Genomic DNA, 16,913 nt, shown 5'->3' on the forward strand with positions numbered 1-16,913 from the left:
CTTCCAGTTTGTCCAAAAAGAAAGGTGTGTGTGTGTGTGTGTGCGTGTGTGTGTAACAGTCTTGACTTCCAAGAATGTGGCCAAAATGGTGATGACGGAGCAAACAGTAACCCATGAAGACGTGCGGGAGGTGTTACACTGGAAACTAGTTAAATTAAAATAATATATTTTCATATTTTACACTATTTCAAAAATGAAATGTAATTCAGTTAAGTATTGATCTCTCAAAAAATCTAATTTACAATTCTGTGTATAAAAATATACTTTGTGGACCCCCGTGAAGCATGTTTTAGTTTACACTTGCCAAGAAGCAGGCGCGTGGCGAACGAGGAATGCAGAGCGCAGAGTTTCGCTTTCTGAAAGTCAGGGCGAGGGGCATGTAGAAAAATAGACTCTGAGCAGGTCGCTTGGCCTCACAAAATAATCTTTCCCCCTGTGAGTAGAGTTCACATGATAATAATAAATTATCCAAGAAACAAACTATTTAAGGCTCTTGAAGGTCCGGTTCATATTATTTAAAACATCTATTCATACCAAACAAATAAATAGCCAGGAGAGGTGAAAAAAATAACCAAAATAAAACAACCAAAAAATTCAAAAATATACATATAAACTAAACACAACGACAAAACTTCCCGGGGTCTCTGTTTCCTTATAGTCTACTTTGGACTGTCCTACTTTATTATTATTATTAATTATTATTATAATTAAAGTCTCATTCCGTGCGCTTTTCCGTGTGTCTTTGCCGTTCCTTGCCGTCGCTCCCTCCCGCCACCCCCGCCCCGCCCCGCGCCCTCCCCGGCTCCCCGGCCTTCAGCTAGACTTGACCGCCATGCCCAGCGGATGCAGGGCCTCGCTGTCCAACAGCCAGGTGCCTATTTGGTAGAGCAGCTGCGAGTACCAGTGGATGCCCACGGCACCTGGCGCGTCGGCCGCACCTGGCGCATCAGGCGCACCTGGCGCGGGCGCGGGCAGGCGGCCGCCGCCCCCGCCGCCGCCGTCGCCGCCGCGGTCCGTGCGCGCGGGAGCCAGCACGGCCAGGAGCGCGTGCGCCAGGCGGAAGGGCGCGAAGGCCCGGTGCGCCCAGCCGTGCTCCTCGATGACTGCGTAGCACGACGCCAGCACCCGGTTGATGAGGATGGTGCCCTGCGCCGTGAGCGGCGCGTAGGCGCCCGTGGCCTCCTCGCGCAGCGTCACGCTGTGCACGGCGGCCGGCAAGAGCCGGCGATCCCCGCCGCGCTCGGCCACCACGTACACGCGCTGGCCCGGGCGCACGCGGCTGGCGAACAGCGCCCGGCGCCCCGGCGCGCCCCCCGGCGGCGGCCCCGCGCCCGACGGCGCCTCCCGCTCCGCGGCCGCCGAGTCGTTGTGCGGCGCTACGAAGAGCAGGTGCGCGGCGGTGAGCAGCAAGCGCTCGCGCGGCTCCCGCGTCTCGATCACGTAGAAGACCTTCTTGGCACCATCGTCGCGGTCCAGGAAGGTGAGGAAGTCGCTGTAGAGCAGTCGGCCCTGGTCGTCGGCCGCCAGCACGCGGTCCCCGGGGCGCAGGTCTTTCACCAGCTTGGTGCCGCCCTGCTCCAGGTGCACCGTGGCCGAGCCCGGGAAGCAGCCGCCGGATTTGGCCGCCACCGAATTCTCTGCGGGTTTGGAGAAGGGAGAGAAGAGGGGACAGGGTGGTGAGCGCCCACAAGGACGCACAAGTGGGGCAGAGGGCGCACGCCTGCCCTCCCGCGCACCAGACTCGGGACACGCGCAGATCCGAGGAGACAGTCCCCTCTCGTTCAGCGCAGACCTCTCTCCCTCAGCCCCACCGTCTCGGTGACAAAATTCATATGCAGATACGTTCCTTAACGACCCTCTCAGGATTGGACTGGCTGTGACAAAGGTTGGCTGGCGTCTCCGGCGGGAGGCCGGTTACACTCCTTTCCTTCCGCCTTCCTCCCACCCCATCCCCCGGCTCAGCACACACCCAACCTCGCCCTGAATTCGCAGGTTATTTGCTCTGCACTTAGATTCTTCAGGAAGCCTCCTTGAGCTCCCTCGGGCGCCGGGGTGCACCTCCTTCCTTCCCGCCCCCGGCGCGGGGTGCGGCGCCCCCTCGTGCGCCGGGCAGCCGGGCTGCGCGGCGGGGACCCCCGGCTGCCCTCCCCCAGCGCCCAGCTCAGCCGGGGGCCTTGGTGCCGGCCGGTTGCAGGGGACTTGGGGGGGGGGGCGGGAGCGAAAAATAGCTATAGTAGTTGTAGCAACTGGACAAACATTCCAGGGAATCGGCCGAGGTGTGAAAATCCGGGCCTTGTGTAGATTTTCTAATTAAAATCCAATAAAGGGCCCAGCATTGTCACTGTGATCTCCGCAATAAATGGGGGACACTCTTGGAAGAGGGGCCACTTCCATTTCCCCCCTCCCCTTTCTCAGCCGCCCCCTCCCTATTTGCTCAGGTGCACCCCCCCCCAAGCTCCCCTGCGATTCACACGCAGGCTCTCCAGAAGCCCGGGCCTCACAAGCTCTATTTGCACAGCCAGGCCTCTTCCAAGTACTCAAGATGTGTATTTGAATTTTAAATGGCGGGGCCTGCTCCAAGCACTGGAAGCGGCCGGGTTCTCAAGGCCCCTTGACTACCCGCTTTCCCGAGCCCTCTGTCGCTCTCTGAGGCTCACTGTCCCGAGGACAATGATCGGAGCCGGGGTGGCGAGCAGGGGGCCGCGGAGGAGGGGCGGGGAGAGCCCGGTCTTCTTTGCATTCCAATCTCCGGGATCATGCTTTTTGCAAATAGAGATCGCGAGAAAGAATCTTCCTGCTGGAATTACAGAGGGTTTTTAATCTTCTCATCGGTTTCTGCGGCATGAAGTGCGGGCCTGGCCGTTGGAGGCCCGCCGTCGCCCCCCGGAATGCGACCTGGGGCGCAGGCGAGCCCTAGTCGTCGAGTCGCACGACCCTGCTTGACACGCAACGCACCGCGCCCCGGCCCGTGCGCAGAATGCCAATGAGCGGCTCTCCGCGCCCCGGGGGTCTGCCCTCCCCGGGCGGAATCCTGGCGCGGGATTACCGCTGCTCACTTGCGAGGAGACCTCTAGGGACCCCCGCCAGGGGGACCCCGGGGGCAGGGTTGGCCCAGGAGGGGGCCGCACGCACCCACCAGCGCAACCGCGGGGTCCCGGGAAGGGCGCGCCCCGGGCCTCCCGCCGTGGAGCCCTTCCAAGTGGGGGCGACGCCTGCCGGTCCTCCCTTTCTCGGGCTATAAGCTCAGCACAACCGCCCGCACCGCCCCTTCCACACCTTTTCTTTCTGTTGTGATAAGAAGCCACTATTTTCCTTCCCTACGAAGTGTGTCTTGACACCTTGAAAGTGTTTTTCTACTAACACATGCTACTAAAATACCGTTTAGGAGACAGATAGGCAACACTGGGGGGGGGCTGCGGGGAAGACACAGTTCCTCCGAAATTCACTGTGAGCTGTTGCGCTAAACGCAGCCGCTGCTGCGTGGAGACGGAGAGGTCGGCATAAATAGCCTCGGAGTTGGGATCTCTGCCGTGGGCACAGCGCCTTCCTGGCATGGCTGTTCCTCGCCAGCGACAGCGTGTGGCGTTGTAGGCCCAGGGAAGTCCCCAGCACACGGATGGGCCGCCTGCAGCTGCAGACTCCCATTGGCGCTCCTGGCCCCGTCTGCGGCTCAGGGCAACCCAGCTGGCTCCTGACAAGGACGAGGCTTCTGGGCCCGCGGCCTCCAGATGTTGGAAGCGGTAACCACTGCGTTCATTACCTCCCACCAGGCCTCTCCCCAAAGGCTTAGGCAGCGAGTTAAGTTAGTTTGGTGTCCACAGACGCTCAGCGGGGAGGAGAGAGGACCAGGGGCCTACCCCCTGCGCAGAGCCTCCTGTGCTGAGGGTCGAGCGGGGGGCTGGCTGATTCTTAAGCCTTCAATGAGAGGAAGAATCTAGGCCAGACCTGGCTACCAGTGCACCAGGAACGTTCCCTCCCCCATCTTCCCTGTCGCCGCCACCTGCAGTGGGGGCTCCGGAAGCAGGGTTGGGGGGGAGACTCGGGAAGTCATATGCCCTCTGCATCCGGGCTCGGGGCACCTCGGCCTCTGTGGCCTCAAAGGTGGGGGCAATTCCTCTACAGGCCGTGTTCCCACACCAGAGATGCGAATTCCCTCCCTCCCTGCCCCTCCTGCCCCTCCTGCCTCCCCCTACCCCACACACATTTGTCTCTTTCCCTTGACTCCCACTGCAGGGCGCCATGGAGATGTCTCTCGGGCAGATCTGCAGCTGCTGGGGGGGGGGTGTCGAGGGGCTTCGTGGGCACGGGGTGGGGGCCAGGGGGAAGGCTGGGCTGCTGCCTCACCTGCTTTCACGGAGCAGTGGATGTGCGCTTTGGACTCGTAGTACACCCAGTCGAAGCCAGCCTCCACGGCCAGGCGCGCCAGCATGCCGTACTTGCTTCGGTCGCGGTCTGACGTGGTGATGTCCACTGCACGGCCCTCGTAGTGCAGCGACTCCTCTGAGTGGTGGCCGTCTTCGTCCCAGCCCTCGGTCACCCGCAGCTTCACGCCGGGCCACTGGTTCATCACCGAGATGGCCAAGGCGTTCAGCTTGTCCTTACACCTCTGCAGAGAGAAGGGGCCCCCCCCCGCAGACATTAGCACTAAGCCTGCCACCCCTCCCTGCCCCTGCCTCGGCTGCCCGGCCCAGTCCCTAAGGGTCAGGGCTCTGTGGACGAGTAGGGGAACCGGGCCTGGAGGGCGCCCAGCCCGCTCCGTGGAGGTGCAGCGAGGTGCGAGCAGTGGGTGGCGCCTGCTGGAGGAGCCAGTCCTCTGGCGGATGAACTGAGGGCCTTTCTCCAAAATCCGACCTAGCAGAGCCCCTCCCGTGGCTTGAGAAGGAGATGACATCTTTTTGAGACAAGTAAAGTGCGTGCGTCTCAGACAGTAACTGCAGGGCCTGCGAGGCACCCCCCCCCCGTCCCCGGGGAATGGCTCACTCCTCCACCACCATGCCCTCTACTCCCCCCATCCTTTTCCGTGGCCCCATCTCTCCACACCTGTCACACCTGTGCAAGGCTCCGCCCTGTGCCTGGCCTAACTCCCTCACCAGGAGGCCGGAGAGAGGCCCAGGGTGCGACTTTGCAGAACACAGGCGGTAGGCTTCGTAAAGAGTGAAAAGCCTTGGGTTATCTCTGGACCCTCCCTCTTACCCTGTGCCTCTCTGAGTCCTAGATCCAGCCACAGGGTGAGAGGGAGGTGGGAAGCTGACAGCCACACGGAAGGGGCGGGAGGGGCCCGAAGTGAAAGGCAAGCAGGTGAGTTATAATTTTCAATGCGGGCCAGGCCTGAGGACAAACATTCTTTATCTGGACAGCCACATTCCTCTTCTCCATAGACCTCTTTTCTCTGGCTTTTCTGTGGTCTGATTGTGTCTCTTGTTTTCCTTAACCTGTTCCCTTCCCCCCTCTTGTTTTCTTGGCCCCAGAGCAGAATGGCGTCCTGCAAGTTTGAAGAGCAAACTTAAGAGGTGGAGGGAGGGGGCGGGGCGTGAAGAGTGGGGGATGGGGAGGCAGAGAGGCCCAAGGCCTCAGAGCCCCTGGAGAGTCCCCCCGCCCCACGCACCCACAAGGAAGCTGCCTGTGCCGTGGGAGTGAAGGAACACTGAATGGGCAGGACACACACCAGGGCGAAGTGGAACTTGGGGTTGGGGAGCCCCCGCCTGATTCTCGGGTCACATTCAGAGAAGGATGCAAGAAAACAGAGCCATGGCAAGTGTGTGTGTGCGTGCGTGTGTGTACTAACTCACTACCCGGGCGTTTACTCTGACGGTGAGGTGTGGGATTCAAACAAGGGGAAATGGTGGCAGAATCACGAAGGGGCATCCCCAGGGGAGGCCGACCCAGGGCACGAGGGGCAATTTCAAGTTGACCTCCCGCAGAGGGGAGGGGCTATCTCCGTCAGGCAGCGCATGCTCGGCTTTGGAACCTGGCAAGCGGGGTGGGAGGAAGAGGGGACTGTTTTCCTACCGAGCCGGCGGGGAGCTCTTGCAAGTAGGCTGTCCGCGCTTTGCGGGGATGTGAAGATTGCGCAACAGGAAAAGTCCTGCGTGTTGGACAGCAGTAAAAACCAGTAATAGGGTTGTAGAGTTAAACATACAACAAATGGGGGGGGGCAGGGGGCTACGGGGCGGCCCTGCTAACAGGTCAGCGCTGGCATGGTTCCTGGGCCTGCCTGCCAGCAGTTTTCTTTAAATTAAAAAAAAAAAAAAAAGTCGGAAGGGCAGAGTTTGAGTGAGGTCATCTTGAGGATTGAACGCGTTTTACATGAAAATCAATCAGTAAACCAGGGTCAGCGTAGAGCCGGGCTGGAGGCCGGCTGCGCACGCGCACACCACCAACGCGCACACGCACACAGCCCGCATCCCGAGCCCCACGCCACCTCGGCCCCCTTGTTTTGGGGGTCAGGTGAAGCTTCCGTGGCTTCCCACGGGGCAGCTGGTGAGGGGAGGGCAGGGCCAGGAGGCCACGTTCCAGCCCCCGGTGCCCGGAGCTGCGCCACTTGGGCACGAGGTGGAGGGCCCCGGGCTAGGAGCCGCAGGCCGAGCCAGGCCCGAGCAGTGCCCCGTTGCCCACGCGCCCTCCGCCGGCTCCCCAAGGCGTGGCACGGCCTCGGCCCGCACCTGCAGGACGCTGTGCACCCGCCGGCCGGAGAGGCGCAAGCAAAGCCGGGAAGTCCAGGCCGGTTAGCAATTCCCTGGGTCGTGTGCCGCGAATCAAGCCCGGCTCTGTGCAGCCACCGTAAAGCCTAGCGGGGCCGCGGGGCCGGGCTTTGTGTCGGCGGAGGCCAAGGTGGTCCCCACCGCCTGAGCCCCCGCCACCTCCCCAGTCTTCGCGGCCGCCCCGTGCCCAGAAGCCCGAGCAGGGACTGTCACCGCCAACGGCCGCCTGGCTTTCCCAGTGCGGGGGGAGGGGTGTCCCAACTTCAAAAGAGACCCCCCCCATTCCCCACACACCTGTCTCCATCCCCCTCCCCCCACTCCGGGAAAACAGACCCCTCCTATCCAACCAGGAACACCCTCCTCGAACCACACCTGAGCGCCAGGGCCGGGCCGCCACGCACACAGAAATCTGCTCGGCGTGGCGTCCCGGGCTGTCCCTCCTGCGGCCCTCAGGCCCTGCCCCAGCGGCGGCCTCCTGCCCCCGGAGCCCCCCGGCCGCCGCACCCGCGCCTGGCACCCGCGCCTGCGGGGCGAGCGTGTCTGTCTGCGCTTCCCCCTCTCCGAGTTAATATTAACCAGGAGCTCATGCGTTCCAGAACTGCTCTGAAAGTTCCACCGGGGACGGTCTCGCCATGGTTGAGGGACTTGGGCGGCAGTCACGTTAGAGACACGGAGACATACAGAGACGCGGAGGGCCGGCCAGCCCGGGGAGCGGGGACACACGCACCTGAGACCAGAATCTAGCTGGCCGTCCTAAATGCGGGGCCAGCGGGAGAACAGTCCCGGAGCAGCGCTAAGCTCCTGGGGCCGGGGAGGCGGCCCGGCTTCACCCGTCCACCCCTGGCCCTGCCCCTCACCGCCCGTCGCCCGCCTCTGCCCCAACCCTTAGATCCGGGGAGAAGCAAGGGCGGGAGAGGAGACCCCGAAGGGCGCCTGCCAGCACGCCCCGCCAGCCACCCGCGTTTTCAGGGGACATCTGTGGGGTGCGTGATACAATCCTGGCCTGGCTCTCCCCACCCCACCCCCACGGTGGCTGCCCCTCCCCCGTCCTTTTGTGCTGGGAACGGGAATGGCCACTGCCCAAGGAAAAAAAAGTATTTGTTTTCGTTTCGTTAGTCGGAGGGAAGTTGACAGAAGGTCAGAAGTTCAAATGCTGCCAACGCGCGCGGCGGCGACAGTGGCCGGCGCGGGGCCGCTGGGCCGTGGGTCCCCGCGGGCCGCCCGAAGGGGCACCGGGGCCGGGGGCTCGGCGGGGGCGCCAGGCGCGAGGGCCCGGGAACGCGGCGGAGCCCGCGCGGCGCCCCCGCCGAGCCCGAGCGTCCCGGAGCCGTCGGAGCCCCGGCCGCGGGGACCGCTAACCCCGGAGCAAGGGGCGCCGAGGTGCGGCCGCCCGGGTGCGCGGCTCCGCGCGCTCGCCGCTCTGCAACCTGTGCCTGGGCCCGGGGGCCCTTCTCGGGCGTCGGCCCCGCGCCGCAGCCCCGCGCGCACGCCGACCCCGCGGCTCTGGGACCTCCGCCGCCCCCCGCCCCGCCGCCTTCCCCGGCCTCGCCTCCCTCTTCCCCTGTTCCAGGGGACCCCGGGAAGGCCGCCTCCCTCCCGCGGGGAGCGAGGTGACCCAGGTCGGAGAACTCCCCGCCGCCGGCCGCGCCCCCGGCGCCCCGCGGCCTGCGCGGAGTTCATTGTGGCTCGCGCCGCTCTCGGGCACCGGCGCGCGCGTCCACACTCGCGGACCAGATTTAAGGTGGTCGCGAGCAGATGCGAGCGCGGGGCGGGGGGTGAGGACCCTCTCCTTGGCTCCCTCCGGCCCCTTCCGTCAGCTCCGGCCGGCTGCCCCTCTCCTTCCTCCCTCCGGCCTCGCCGCCCGAATGGGGCTGGGAAGCGAGCGGCCCGGAGGGGGCTCCCCTCCCCGCCATGCCATCCCCGCCCACCCTCCCCTGTACTTGCGCCCCACCGCCGCTGCTCCGTCAGCTGTGGTGCGCTCCTAGCCCGAAAGGTAGGACTTGGATATTTTAATAGGGCAATAAAAAGGATGTTGACCTATATTTGCCAGGAAGTCCATTTCTAGCTCAGTTATACGTGCCTGGAGTTTCAGAAAGTCTACCGTTGGCGGGGAGACTGGCAGCCAGAAGTCTCAAGCAGCGGTGGGGAGGGAGGGGGGTGCGTGCTTGGCTTTGGTTTTCCATTCTAGCCCCCTCCCGCTAATATCTAGTCGCTCCTCACTCCAGTGCCTGCAGGTTGACCGGAGTGATGCAATGCCAGCAAGTTCTAAGTCCCTCCCCTCAAGGACCGCGGGCTTGGGAGAATGGAAGCGCATCCTTAAAGAAATATCAATACATTCACACTCTGATGGGCACCACTGCCCCGGGCGCAATGGCAGCGGAGCTGCGTGAGACTCTCAGGGACCAGGCGGCGCCTTGGGAGCCCCTGCCTTTTGTCAGCACTGCCTCCTGGCTTTTCCCACTGAGCGTCTTGGGTGGGGGGCAGCGGGGTGGGGGTGGAGAAGGGGAACGTGTCAGCGCCCCTGTCTCATGCCCAAGGCTGCATTGGTACAGTGACCTGGAAGCCACTTGATGTTTATGGGGGGATTTCTGCCCCCCTCCCACCATTTCCATTCCCACCTCTGGAGGGGCAGATGCCCCCATTGTGAAGGTCTCCCCAAGTTACAAGCCAGAGCTGGGGCAGGATGGGAAGGCCATCCCAGCAGGACAGAGCAAATCAGGGCCATGGGTGGACCACACCTGCCATCCTGACCCCCACCCCCACCCTAAACTTCTCCGGCTGGACCCCTCACCTCCCTTCCCCTCCAAGAAGAGGAAGGGATGGTAGGTAGGCAGGTGGGTGGGGAGGGAGAGGGTGAAGTCGCCTTGCTATCTGCCTGAAGAGCAAACAGACTCAGTGGTGGAGTGGCTGGTTACACACAGCCCCCCGGGAAAGCAGCACATTCCACGCCGCGGCGCTGGGTTTCTACCTGAGTCATCAGCCGGTCTGCTCCCGTGTTTTCTTCATCCTTAAATATGATGTCGGGGTTGTAATTGGGGGTGAGTTCCTTAAAACGCTCGGAGTTTCTCGAGATCTTCCCTTCGTATCTTCCACTGGCCCCTAGGGTCTTCTCAGCCACGTTGGGGATAAACTGCTTGTAGGCTAAAGGGGTCAGCTTTTTGGGGTGCCGCCTCTTCCCAAATCCCCTGCCGGGTCCGCACGCCAGCCCCGGGCACATCAGCAGTGCGGAGACGAGAAGCACCACCAGACATCTCGCCAGCAGCAGCATCTCGGCCGCGGAGCCCAGTGCCTTCCACGCTGTCCCCGTGCGGGTCCGTGCGCGCGAGTGCGAGTGTCTGCCTGTGCGCTCGGGCTTGCGCTCTCCCTTCCTCTCTCGGCTTGCTGCTGGCTCCCTCGCTCTCTGCCTGGCTCTTTCTCTTTCTATATTACCTCGCCGGCCGGTGCTGCGGGAGACTGGCCGCCGGTCCCCACCCAGACGGGGGCTGGAACGGCAGGCTGCTGGTCGCCGATAACGGAACACATCGGAGTTGGGGCTGGAGACAGCAATCAAAAGACAAAAAGAGTCTGATTTTAAATGGTAGCAAGCCTGGAGAGCTTGCGAGACAGGCTGCCCTCGGTGCTATATTATAGCTGGCAGGGGCGTATCTGATTGGCCAAAGCAGCGCAAGCTTGTCTTCTGATGTTTAACCCTAAAAAAGACTAAATTTTTTTTTCTGTTGCTGCAGTTGCCTTATTTTCACCTGAAGCCTTTGAGTTTAAAAAAAAAAAAGTCTTTCCTGAGACAAAGGTGGGCGGGAGGGAGGAGGCACGCTCCTTAGGATAACACCAGTTACCCCCTGCCTTGTGCAGGGCGCGCTGTTCCCCCTTCCCTTTCTCCAGAATGGTAGGTGCTTCAGTTAAAACCAACTTAAGTTTTAAAGGACAGTCTAGACCCCCCCCCACCCAAGCTTTGGTCATCAAACAAATATTCTCTCAAATGTTTGAGGGGCAAAGCTGCCCAGGTCCTATTTAAATGTTGTTGTTGTTGTTTGTTGCTTTCTAGAGACTTTATCATGCAGGCCAGGTCTCCTTGCATTTTAAAGACAGAGGGTCTGTGCCTCCTCCTGAATGTCCAGCACCCTTGGATGCTGGTAATTCTCACTGACCACAACTTAAAGCAATGCTATTTGAAGTGCTTTAAGAGCTTAGAAAAATATGAAAATGCTGCTCCTTTATTGTGTCTCAGCGAACGCATTATTTTTAACCCTCTGGAAACGGGATGCAGGCTTGCTCGGGAGCTGGTGCAGAGCGGCCTGAGGCACTGTCCGGCTGGCTGGACCAAGTGTGTCTGGGTGCTGCAGCCCAGCTCCGAGAAGGGAGCCGGTGCTGGGGCCTGAGGGGTGGGCGGAGGCCCATTGTGCCTGAGGGCAGCGGCGAGGGGGCAAGGCTGTGCTCACACCACCCCCACTGATCAATCGATCAGAGCAAAGTGCAGGCCAGGGATGAGCTGAATGTGGAATTCAGGCTCCTTCCACATCGGGCTGAGCTGCCTTTCCATGGGGCTCTGCAAGCCAGCCTTCAGATTCCGGGGGCCGCAGCCCAGGGTGGGGCAGGGTCCTGGGGGAGCATTGTTTTGGTCACGGAGGGCACAGTGCTCAGAGCCGGCAGTACTGGAGTCCCCAGTCCCTTCGCTTCGCTCAGGAAAATACAAACAAACCCAAAAGTCCTATTTAAGCCAGAAAAATAAAACCTGAAATCCCCCATTTTGCAGAACACACCCTCCCCTCTCACCCCCCACCCCCATCTCACTCCTACATAGGAATTGCTCTAGAAAAAAGCAAGGGAGGGAGGGCTCTTGCTGGAGGATGGAAGTGCTGGTCCTGGAGTGTCCTCTGTGAAGTTGAAGGTCTCCCTGGACCCCAGCCCAGCCGGGAGGTGGGAGAGGCCAGGGCGAAGGCTGGGCCCTCAAAACAATGGGATGTCCCCTGCAGTCCAGACAAGGCTCTGTGCAGATGACTTTGGGGGGCACTGAGGGAGGGGAGCGCCTTGAGAGCCATCTAGCTGGGCCTTGGAGAGGCTGAGCGATATTGGGGCTCAGCCAGTCAGGCCCCCAGAGGTTGACCCGTCCTGCCCCGTCCCCCATCCAGTGGTTTGTGAAGATCAGCGTTCTCAGGAGAGAATGCCCACCCTGGGCAAGGTGGGAAAACAGCACCCAGTTCTGTGAGGGCCTGCGGGTGAAATAGAGTCTCCGTTGGGCTGATGAAGGGCCAGACTCCTTGCCCAAGCTGTGTCTGTGCGTCTGTGCTCCCAGTGAAGACAGACACGGAGAGGATACCCATCCTACGCCAGTGCTGGCTGGTGCGGGCCTTGAGAAGCCCCCTGGCCCTGGGCACACTCCAGCCTCCTTCGCTCCCTCCCCCGTCCATTTCCTTCCAGCCTCTTCCTTGCAAACCAGGCACAGGAGAAAGGGGGCCCAGCACTGGGTCATGACCCCGTGCCCAAGGCCCAGGACGCTGCGTGAGCCCTGGGCCAGCTTGATAGAGCGCGCCCAGGACACGTGATTCCTGAAGGTGCAGGGATCGTGGCCCTGCCACTCACTGCTGCTTGCGCCTTGGAGGCTGGAGGCCAAAGCTTGCTTGGCAGGGAAGCAGCAGAGAGCCGGTGCCTAGGGGGCCAGGCGCTGAGGGCTGCCTCCGGGGCGGGAGCAGAAAGGGCTCACACCTCGGCCCTGCGCTCCCGCTCCTGGGGCGAGCAGAGGTTCCTCAGGCCTGCTGGCCTCCTCATCCCAGCATGCCCCTCCATCTCGCCGCAAGTCCAGGACACCCCAGAGCCCGCCAGGGGCCGCCTGCCCTAAAGACAGGCCGTCCCCAAGAATGAAGTAACAGTGCACCATGGTACCACCACTGATGCCTTATTTCCCAGCAACTGCTCCCTGTTGCTGGTTGGGGGGACATCTGGACAAAACTCGGCTGCAGTTGGCCTTTATTGCCTTAGAAGCAAGGGCGCTGCTGAGCCCCCCACTTCCCCTTCCGTTCATCCCGCCCCCTCCCCACTTCCCAGACACCAGACACTGCTGTCTTCCACCTCCAGACGCCAGATGGCTCCCTCTCGTTGCCTTTCCCCCTCCAGACGATTCGGGCCCCTCCCCAAGCAGGTCAGAGGTTCCAAACCCCAGGCTCTGCCTGACCTGGCCAGATATCCCAGATACTCAGGATCCGTTTCTCGTTTTTCTGGGCTCGGCCCTTCTTTCTGGTGGTCATCTGCAACCATCCCTGCACCCCTCTGCCCACCTTTGCACCCCTCCCTCCTCTCCCCTCCCCCCTCCCTCTGCCCAGCCCTCTATCCCTCACCAGCATCCCTGCTGAGGACAGGTGGCTGCCTGCCTTCTGCCCCCACCCCCCCAGGAGGCGCCTCCTGGGCCCGCCCCCGCCTCCCCACCAGCCCCCGCCGCTAGATGGCCTCCTCACTCTGCCTTCCGTCTCTGGCTCAGCCAGACTGGGGAATCCTGCAGCCTCCACTGGGAGGCCCCTGGAAGGGGTCTAGCCAACTTGGCCCATCCCCCTCCTCATCCCCTTCCTCAGTGTCCCCATGACCCCCTCGTTTCCCTCTCCTCGCATCGGTACCCATAGGCCTTGCTGCTGGACCTGGGACCTCCCAGGAAGCCCCCACCTGCCACCCTTCCCCCCCAACCCCGGGCTCCCACTACCTGGGGTAGGGCTGTAATCTTAAATTTCCTCTTCTGTACCCCTTCCCCTTTGATGTCTCTTCCCCATAGGACTTCCACTCTATCTCTTCCCATCCCATCTCCCAGTTCCCACTTCGGATGTTGTCCCAGCTTCGGCAAACTGAATTTCTGTTGCTCCAGCCAGGGCTTCCCTCTGAGTTTCGGAAGGGCGAAGCTTTCCAGCACTGCTCACCTCACCCAATGGCCCTTGCCCAGTCCTGGACCTGGGGGATCTGAGTCTCCAGCTTCCTGGCCCAGGAAGGGCCCCAGGGCTCCTGACTGTGGTCCACATGCAAGAGGACACAAGCAGTAGCTGTGTGGAGGCCGCCCAGCAGGGGCCTGGAACCGCGGCTGGCCTCCCTGTGTGGCCCCGTCCTACAGTGGCCAACAGCAGTCCAGCAGCGGCAGCGGCTGGAGCAGCGGGGAGGGAGGCCGCCCACACCTGTGAGACCAGCCCCTGGACGCCAGTGGCCTCGGGGGCTGGTGCCTGCCACGGGCATTTCTCAGCAGAGCGGAGCGGGGCAGACGGAGGGCACTGCAAGGGCACAGACAGGCTCGGCCTCCCCAGCCACACGCCTCACCGTGCCTGGGGTGGGACCTGCATCCTCCTGGCTTCAGTCAGTCTCTCGAGCAGGAGCACAGAGAATATCCCCAGGCCCCTTCCATCCCTACAGCCTGTGATCCCAGCCCCGGTCCTGGCCAGTTTGGCTCAGCAAGCCATGGAGCGCCGGTGCGCCCGCGATGCTGCCCACCCCGCGGGGGCCGTGCGTGCGTGCAGGAGTGGGGGGCCTTCCTGTGGGTTCTCCTCCATCACACGGAGCCCCTGGGAGGCGGTGAGCAGGCCCCGCCCCAGGACTTGCACAGCCCGAGCCGCACTTGCTGGCCCGGCACGCGCTGACCCATCAGGGCCTTGCGGGAGGACGCTGGCACGCCGGAAGGCCACACGGCCAGCTGCTGACCGACGGCCACGTGTGGTCCCATGAACGTGCGAAGGCAGGCACGCTCTGCCTGAAATGCGCTGCTTTCTGAGGCGCCATCTCCTCTCTCCAGACCATGCTCTGCCCTGCGGGGCCACTTCCCTCCATTCTGAGCAGGCGTGCTTCTCCCCAGGTCTAGACGACGCCTTAGGCGTGAGCGGCCTTTCCAGTTTCAGGTGGTTTCATAGCCACTACCCGGGAGCCCCAGACCACCTGTGTGAGGGACACCGGAGGTGCCCAGGAAGTGAGGGGTCCCTCCCCGGCCCGGGCCTGGTGGCTCTGGTCCCGACTGTGGTGCCCTCTCCCCTGTCCCAGAGCCATCTTGAACCCCCCCGCGAGATGGTCGTTCCTTAGATGTCAGGAGCTCGTGAAGACACAGATGCCCCCGGAAAAGTGAATCCAGCAGGCACTCGCTGCAAGCCCGGGGCCCCTGGGGAGCTTCCAGCACAGGAGGTGAACCCAGTGAGCCCTGGCGGGCCGCACGCTGCACGGTCAGAGCTCCTGCTCTGCTGACGTCCTCGTAGGGATCCTGGAAACCCCTGGAGGTGGGAGCCAGGGGAGGAGGCCTGGGTCCCCATCCTTGGGATGCCCTTGTCCTCCCGGAGTGCGTTCGTGTCAGCACCCCTCCAGCCCTGGCGGCCCCTGGGAGCTGCTACAGAGCTTCACACGCCTGGGGCTGGAGAGTGGCTTGTAGAGGAGCTTCTGATTCCTTCTAGAGAGCGGGTGTGGGGGATGGTGAGGGGTGAGTGTGTGTGAGTGTGCACGTGTGAGAGGCAGTGCATGTGTGAGTGCATGTGAATGTGCACACGAGAGTGCAAGAGCGTGCATGTGTGTGAGTGTGCACAGGAGAGTGTGCGTGTGTGAGGGACATGAGTGTGCAGGTGTGCGAAGGGACTGCTGGTCCTCAGAGAAGTGAGTGCCCAGAACCAGGAGCCAGGAAGCAGTGCTGGCTGACTTCTCACCAGGGAGCCTGGAGGGGGGTTGGAGCCGGACCCCCAGCCTCCCTTGGCCCTGTCTTGGGGTGGGGACCCTGGAGGGGAAGGTCCACGTCCCCAAGTGGCCCCTTCCAGGAAGCAAAGCCTGGAGGCCATTTTCGCCCGCTGCCTGCTTGCACCCTGTGCGGGAGAGCCCCCGTCGCTGGCTCATCCTGCCACCGTGAAGGGGGTGCCGCGGTCCTTCTTGGCAGCCAGCAGAGCGCTTACGTCATCTGGGCAACTCTGTCCAAGCACTTTCTTTAAAAAAAGAAAAAGGGATGCACGGCGGCCACATGCAGAAGCCCAGAGGCCGCTCCCCCAAGCTCCGCGGGCAGGGCTGCAGTGTCCGTCCTGAAGGCTCCTCCTGTGTCCCCAGCAGCCACCTCCGTGCCCTCCCACTGAGCCAGTCACCTGAGCACTCCTGAATTAATGATGACTCGGGTCGCGCAGCCCTCCACCCCCCCACCCCACGGTAGAGCCTCAGGAGAATCAGGGAGCTCACCCAGCCGTCCCTTCATGTGGGGAATCCGAGAACCGATCCACTTGCCCCTGACCGTGCGGGGCCGCCACCCCACGGTGCTGAGGAGCCTCCGTGGCAGGAGCCGCAGGCCTTCCCGGGGTCTTTCGTTGGGTCGGGCACTTGCTCCTGCACCAGCCAAGCATGGAGGTGGGGAGGCCTCTGGGGACCCACTGGGCCAGCCCCTGACGCAGACCAGGCAGCCCCACCCAGGGGCAGACAGGGTAGCAGCAACCTGTCTCCTTGTCCCGAGCCTCAGCCGTCCTTTGCTGTCTTGAAAGGGGGCAGTGACACTTGGCCCTACTGTGCCCAAATCCAGAGCCAGAAGCTCAGGGGTGGGGCAGGGAGGGGCAGGTGTGTCGGGAGGGCGCGGGGAGAAGGACGCGCTGGGGGGACACAGGTTGTGCACACGCACTTGGACTTGGCCACGTTAGCAAACACTGCGAGGACCTTCGTAATTCAACGGGCCTCTTTCCTGTTTCTCACGTCGCGCTAATATTTGGGGGGTGTTTAATAAGCTTGCTGGTGGTGGGACCCCATTTCCTGCTCCGCGGCCGGGGCGGGAATTTCCGGAGGGGGACAGAAGCTTCATCGCGGCGGGCGCAGTGCGGGCGCCGTGGGGGCTGTGTCCGTGCAGGCCACGAAGCCCGGAGCGTGGTGGCTCCGGCGTGGCGGGGCAGCGGGGAGACCGCGGAGCGCTTGCTCAGACGAGGAAGCAGGGCTTCCTACGGGAAGCTCTTCTGGAAGAGCGCGCACGTTCAGTGGTGGGATGCGGCACGGGAGCCTGGCTTCCCGCGTGGAGGCTCCCACTCCACATGGCTGAGCACCGCACCCAAGCGGCTGCACTCGGTGAGAAGCTAAATCTCCCATGGACCTTCAGGTACGAGTACTATTTGCTTATTCGTGTGTATTTTAATTGCCTCTTGGATGAAATCTAGTTAAGTCAATGCACCAGCCCTCAGAAGCAGGTGGGGAGGCAGAGGAGAGGGGAAGGGCATCTCGGGCACGGAATCCCACGTCCGACCCACGGCAGGGCCTTGA

At 62.6% G+C, this 16,913-nt stretch overlaps 1 protein-coding gene across 1 annotated transcript; it reads right to left on the reverse strand.

Moving 5' to 3' along the window:
* Nucleotides 1–813: 813 nt before the first annotated feature.
* SHH (sonic hedgehog signaling molecule) lies at nucleotides 814–10,240 on the reverse strand. The gene is made up of 3 exons (XM_026479217.3): nucleotides 9,670–10,240; nucleotides 4,345–4,606; nucleotides 814–1,637 (listed from the first exon to the last, which is right to left on the reverse strand). Exons 1-3 carry the CDS (start codon nucleotides 9,967–9,969, stop codon nucleotides 814–816), a joined length of 1,386 nt encoding a protein of 461 aa, XP_026335002.1. The 5' UTR covers nucleotides 9,970–10,240.
* Nucleotides 10,241–16,913: the final 6,673 nt, after the last annotated feature.

Source organism: Ursus arctos, unplaced genomic scaffold, assembly GCF_023065955.2.
Source record: "Ursus arctos isolate Adak ecotype North America unplaced genomic scaffold, UrsArc2.0 scaffold_3, whole genome shotgun sequence".
Taxonomy (NCBI): domain Eukaryota; kingdom Metazoa; phylum Chordata; class Mammalia; order Carnivora; family Ursidae; genus Ursus; species Ursus arctos.

Excerpts from the sequence above, each read along its gene's own strand:
- SHH (XM_026479217.3), bottom strand. The coding sequence starts at position 9,969 with ATGCTGCTGCTGGCGAGATGTCTGGTGGTGCTTCTCGTCTCCGCACTG. Across the intron at positions 4,607-9,669 it reads CAGACCGGCTGATGACTCAG|AGGTGTAAGGACAAGCTGAA; the intron begins GTAGAAACCCAG and ends TTCTCTCTGCAG. Across the intron at positions 1,638-4,344 it reads CCACTGCTCCGTGAAAGCAG|AGAATTCGGTGGCGGCCAAA; the intron begins GTGAGGCAGCAG and ends CCAAACCCGCAG.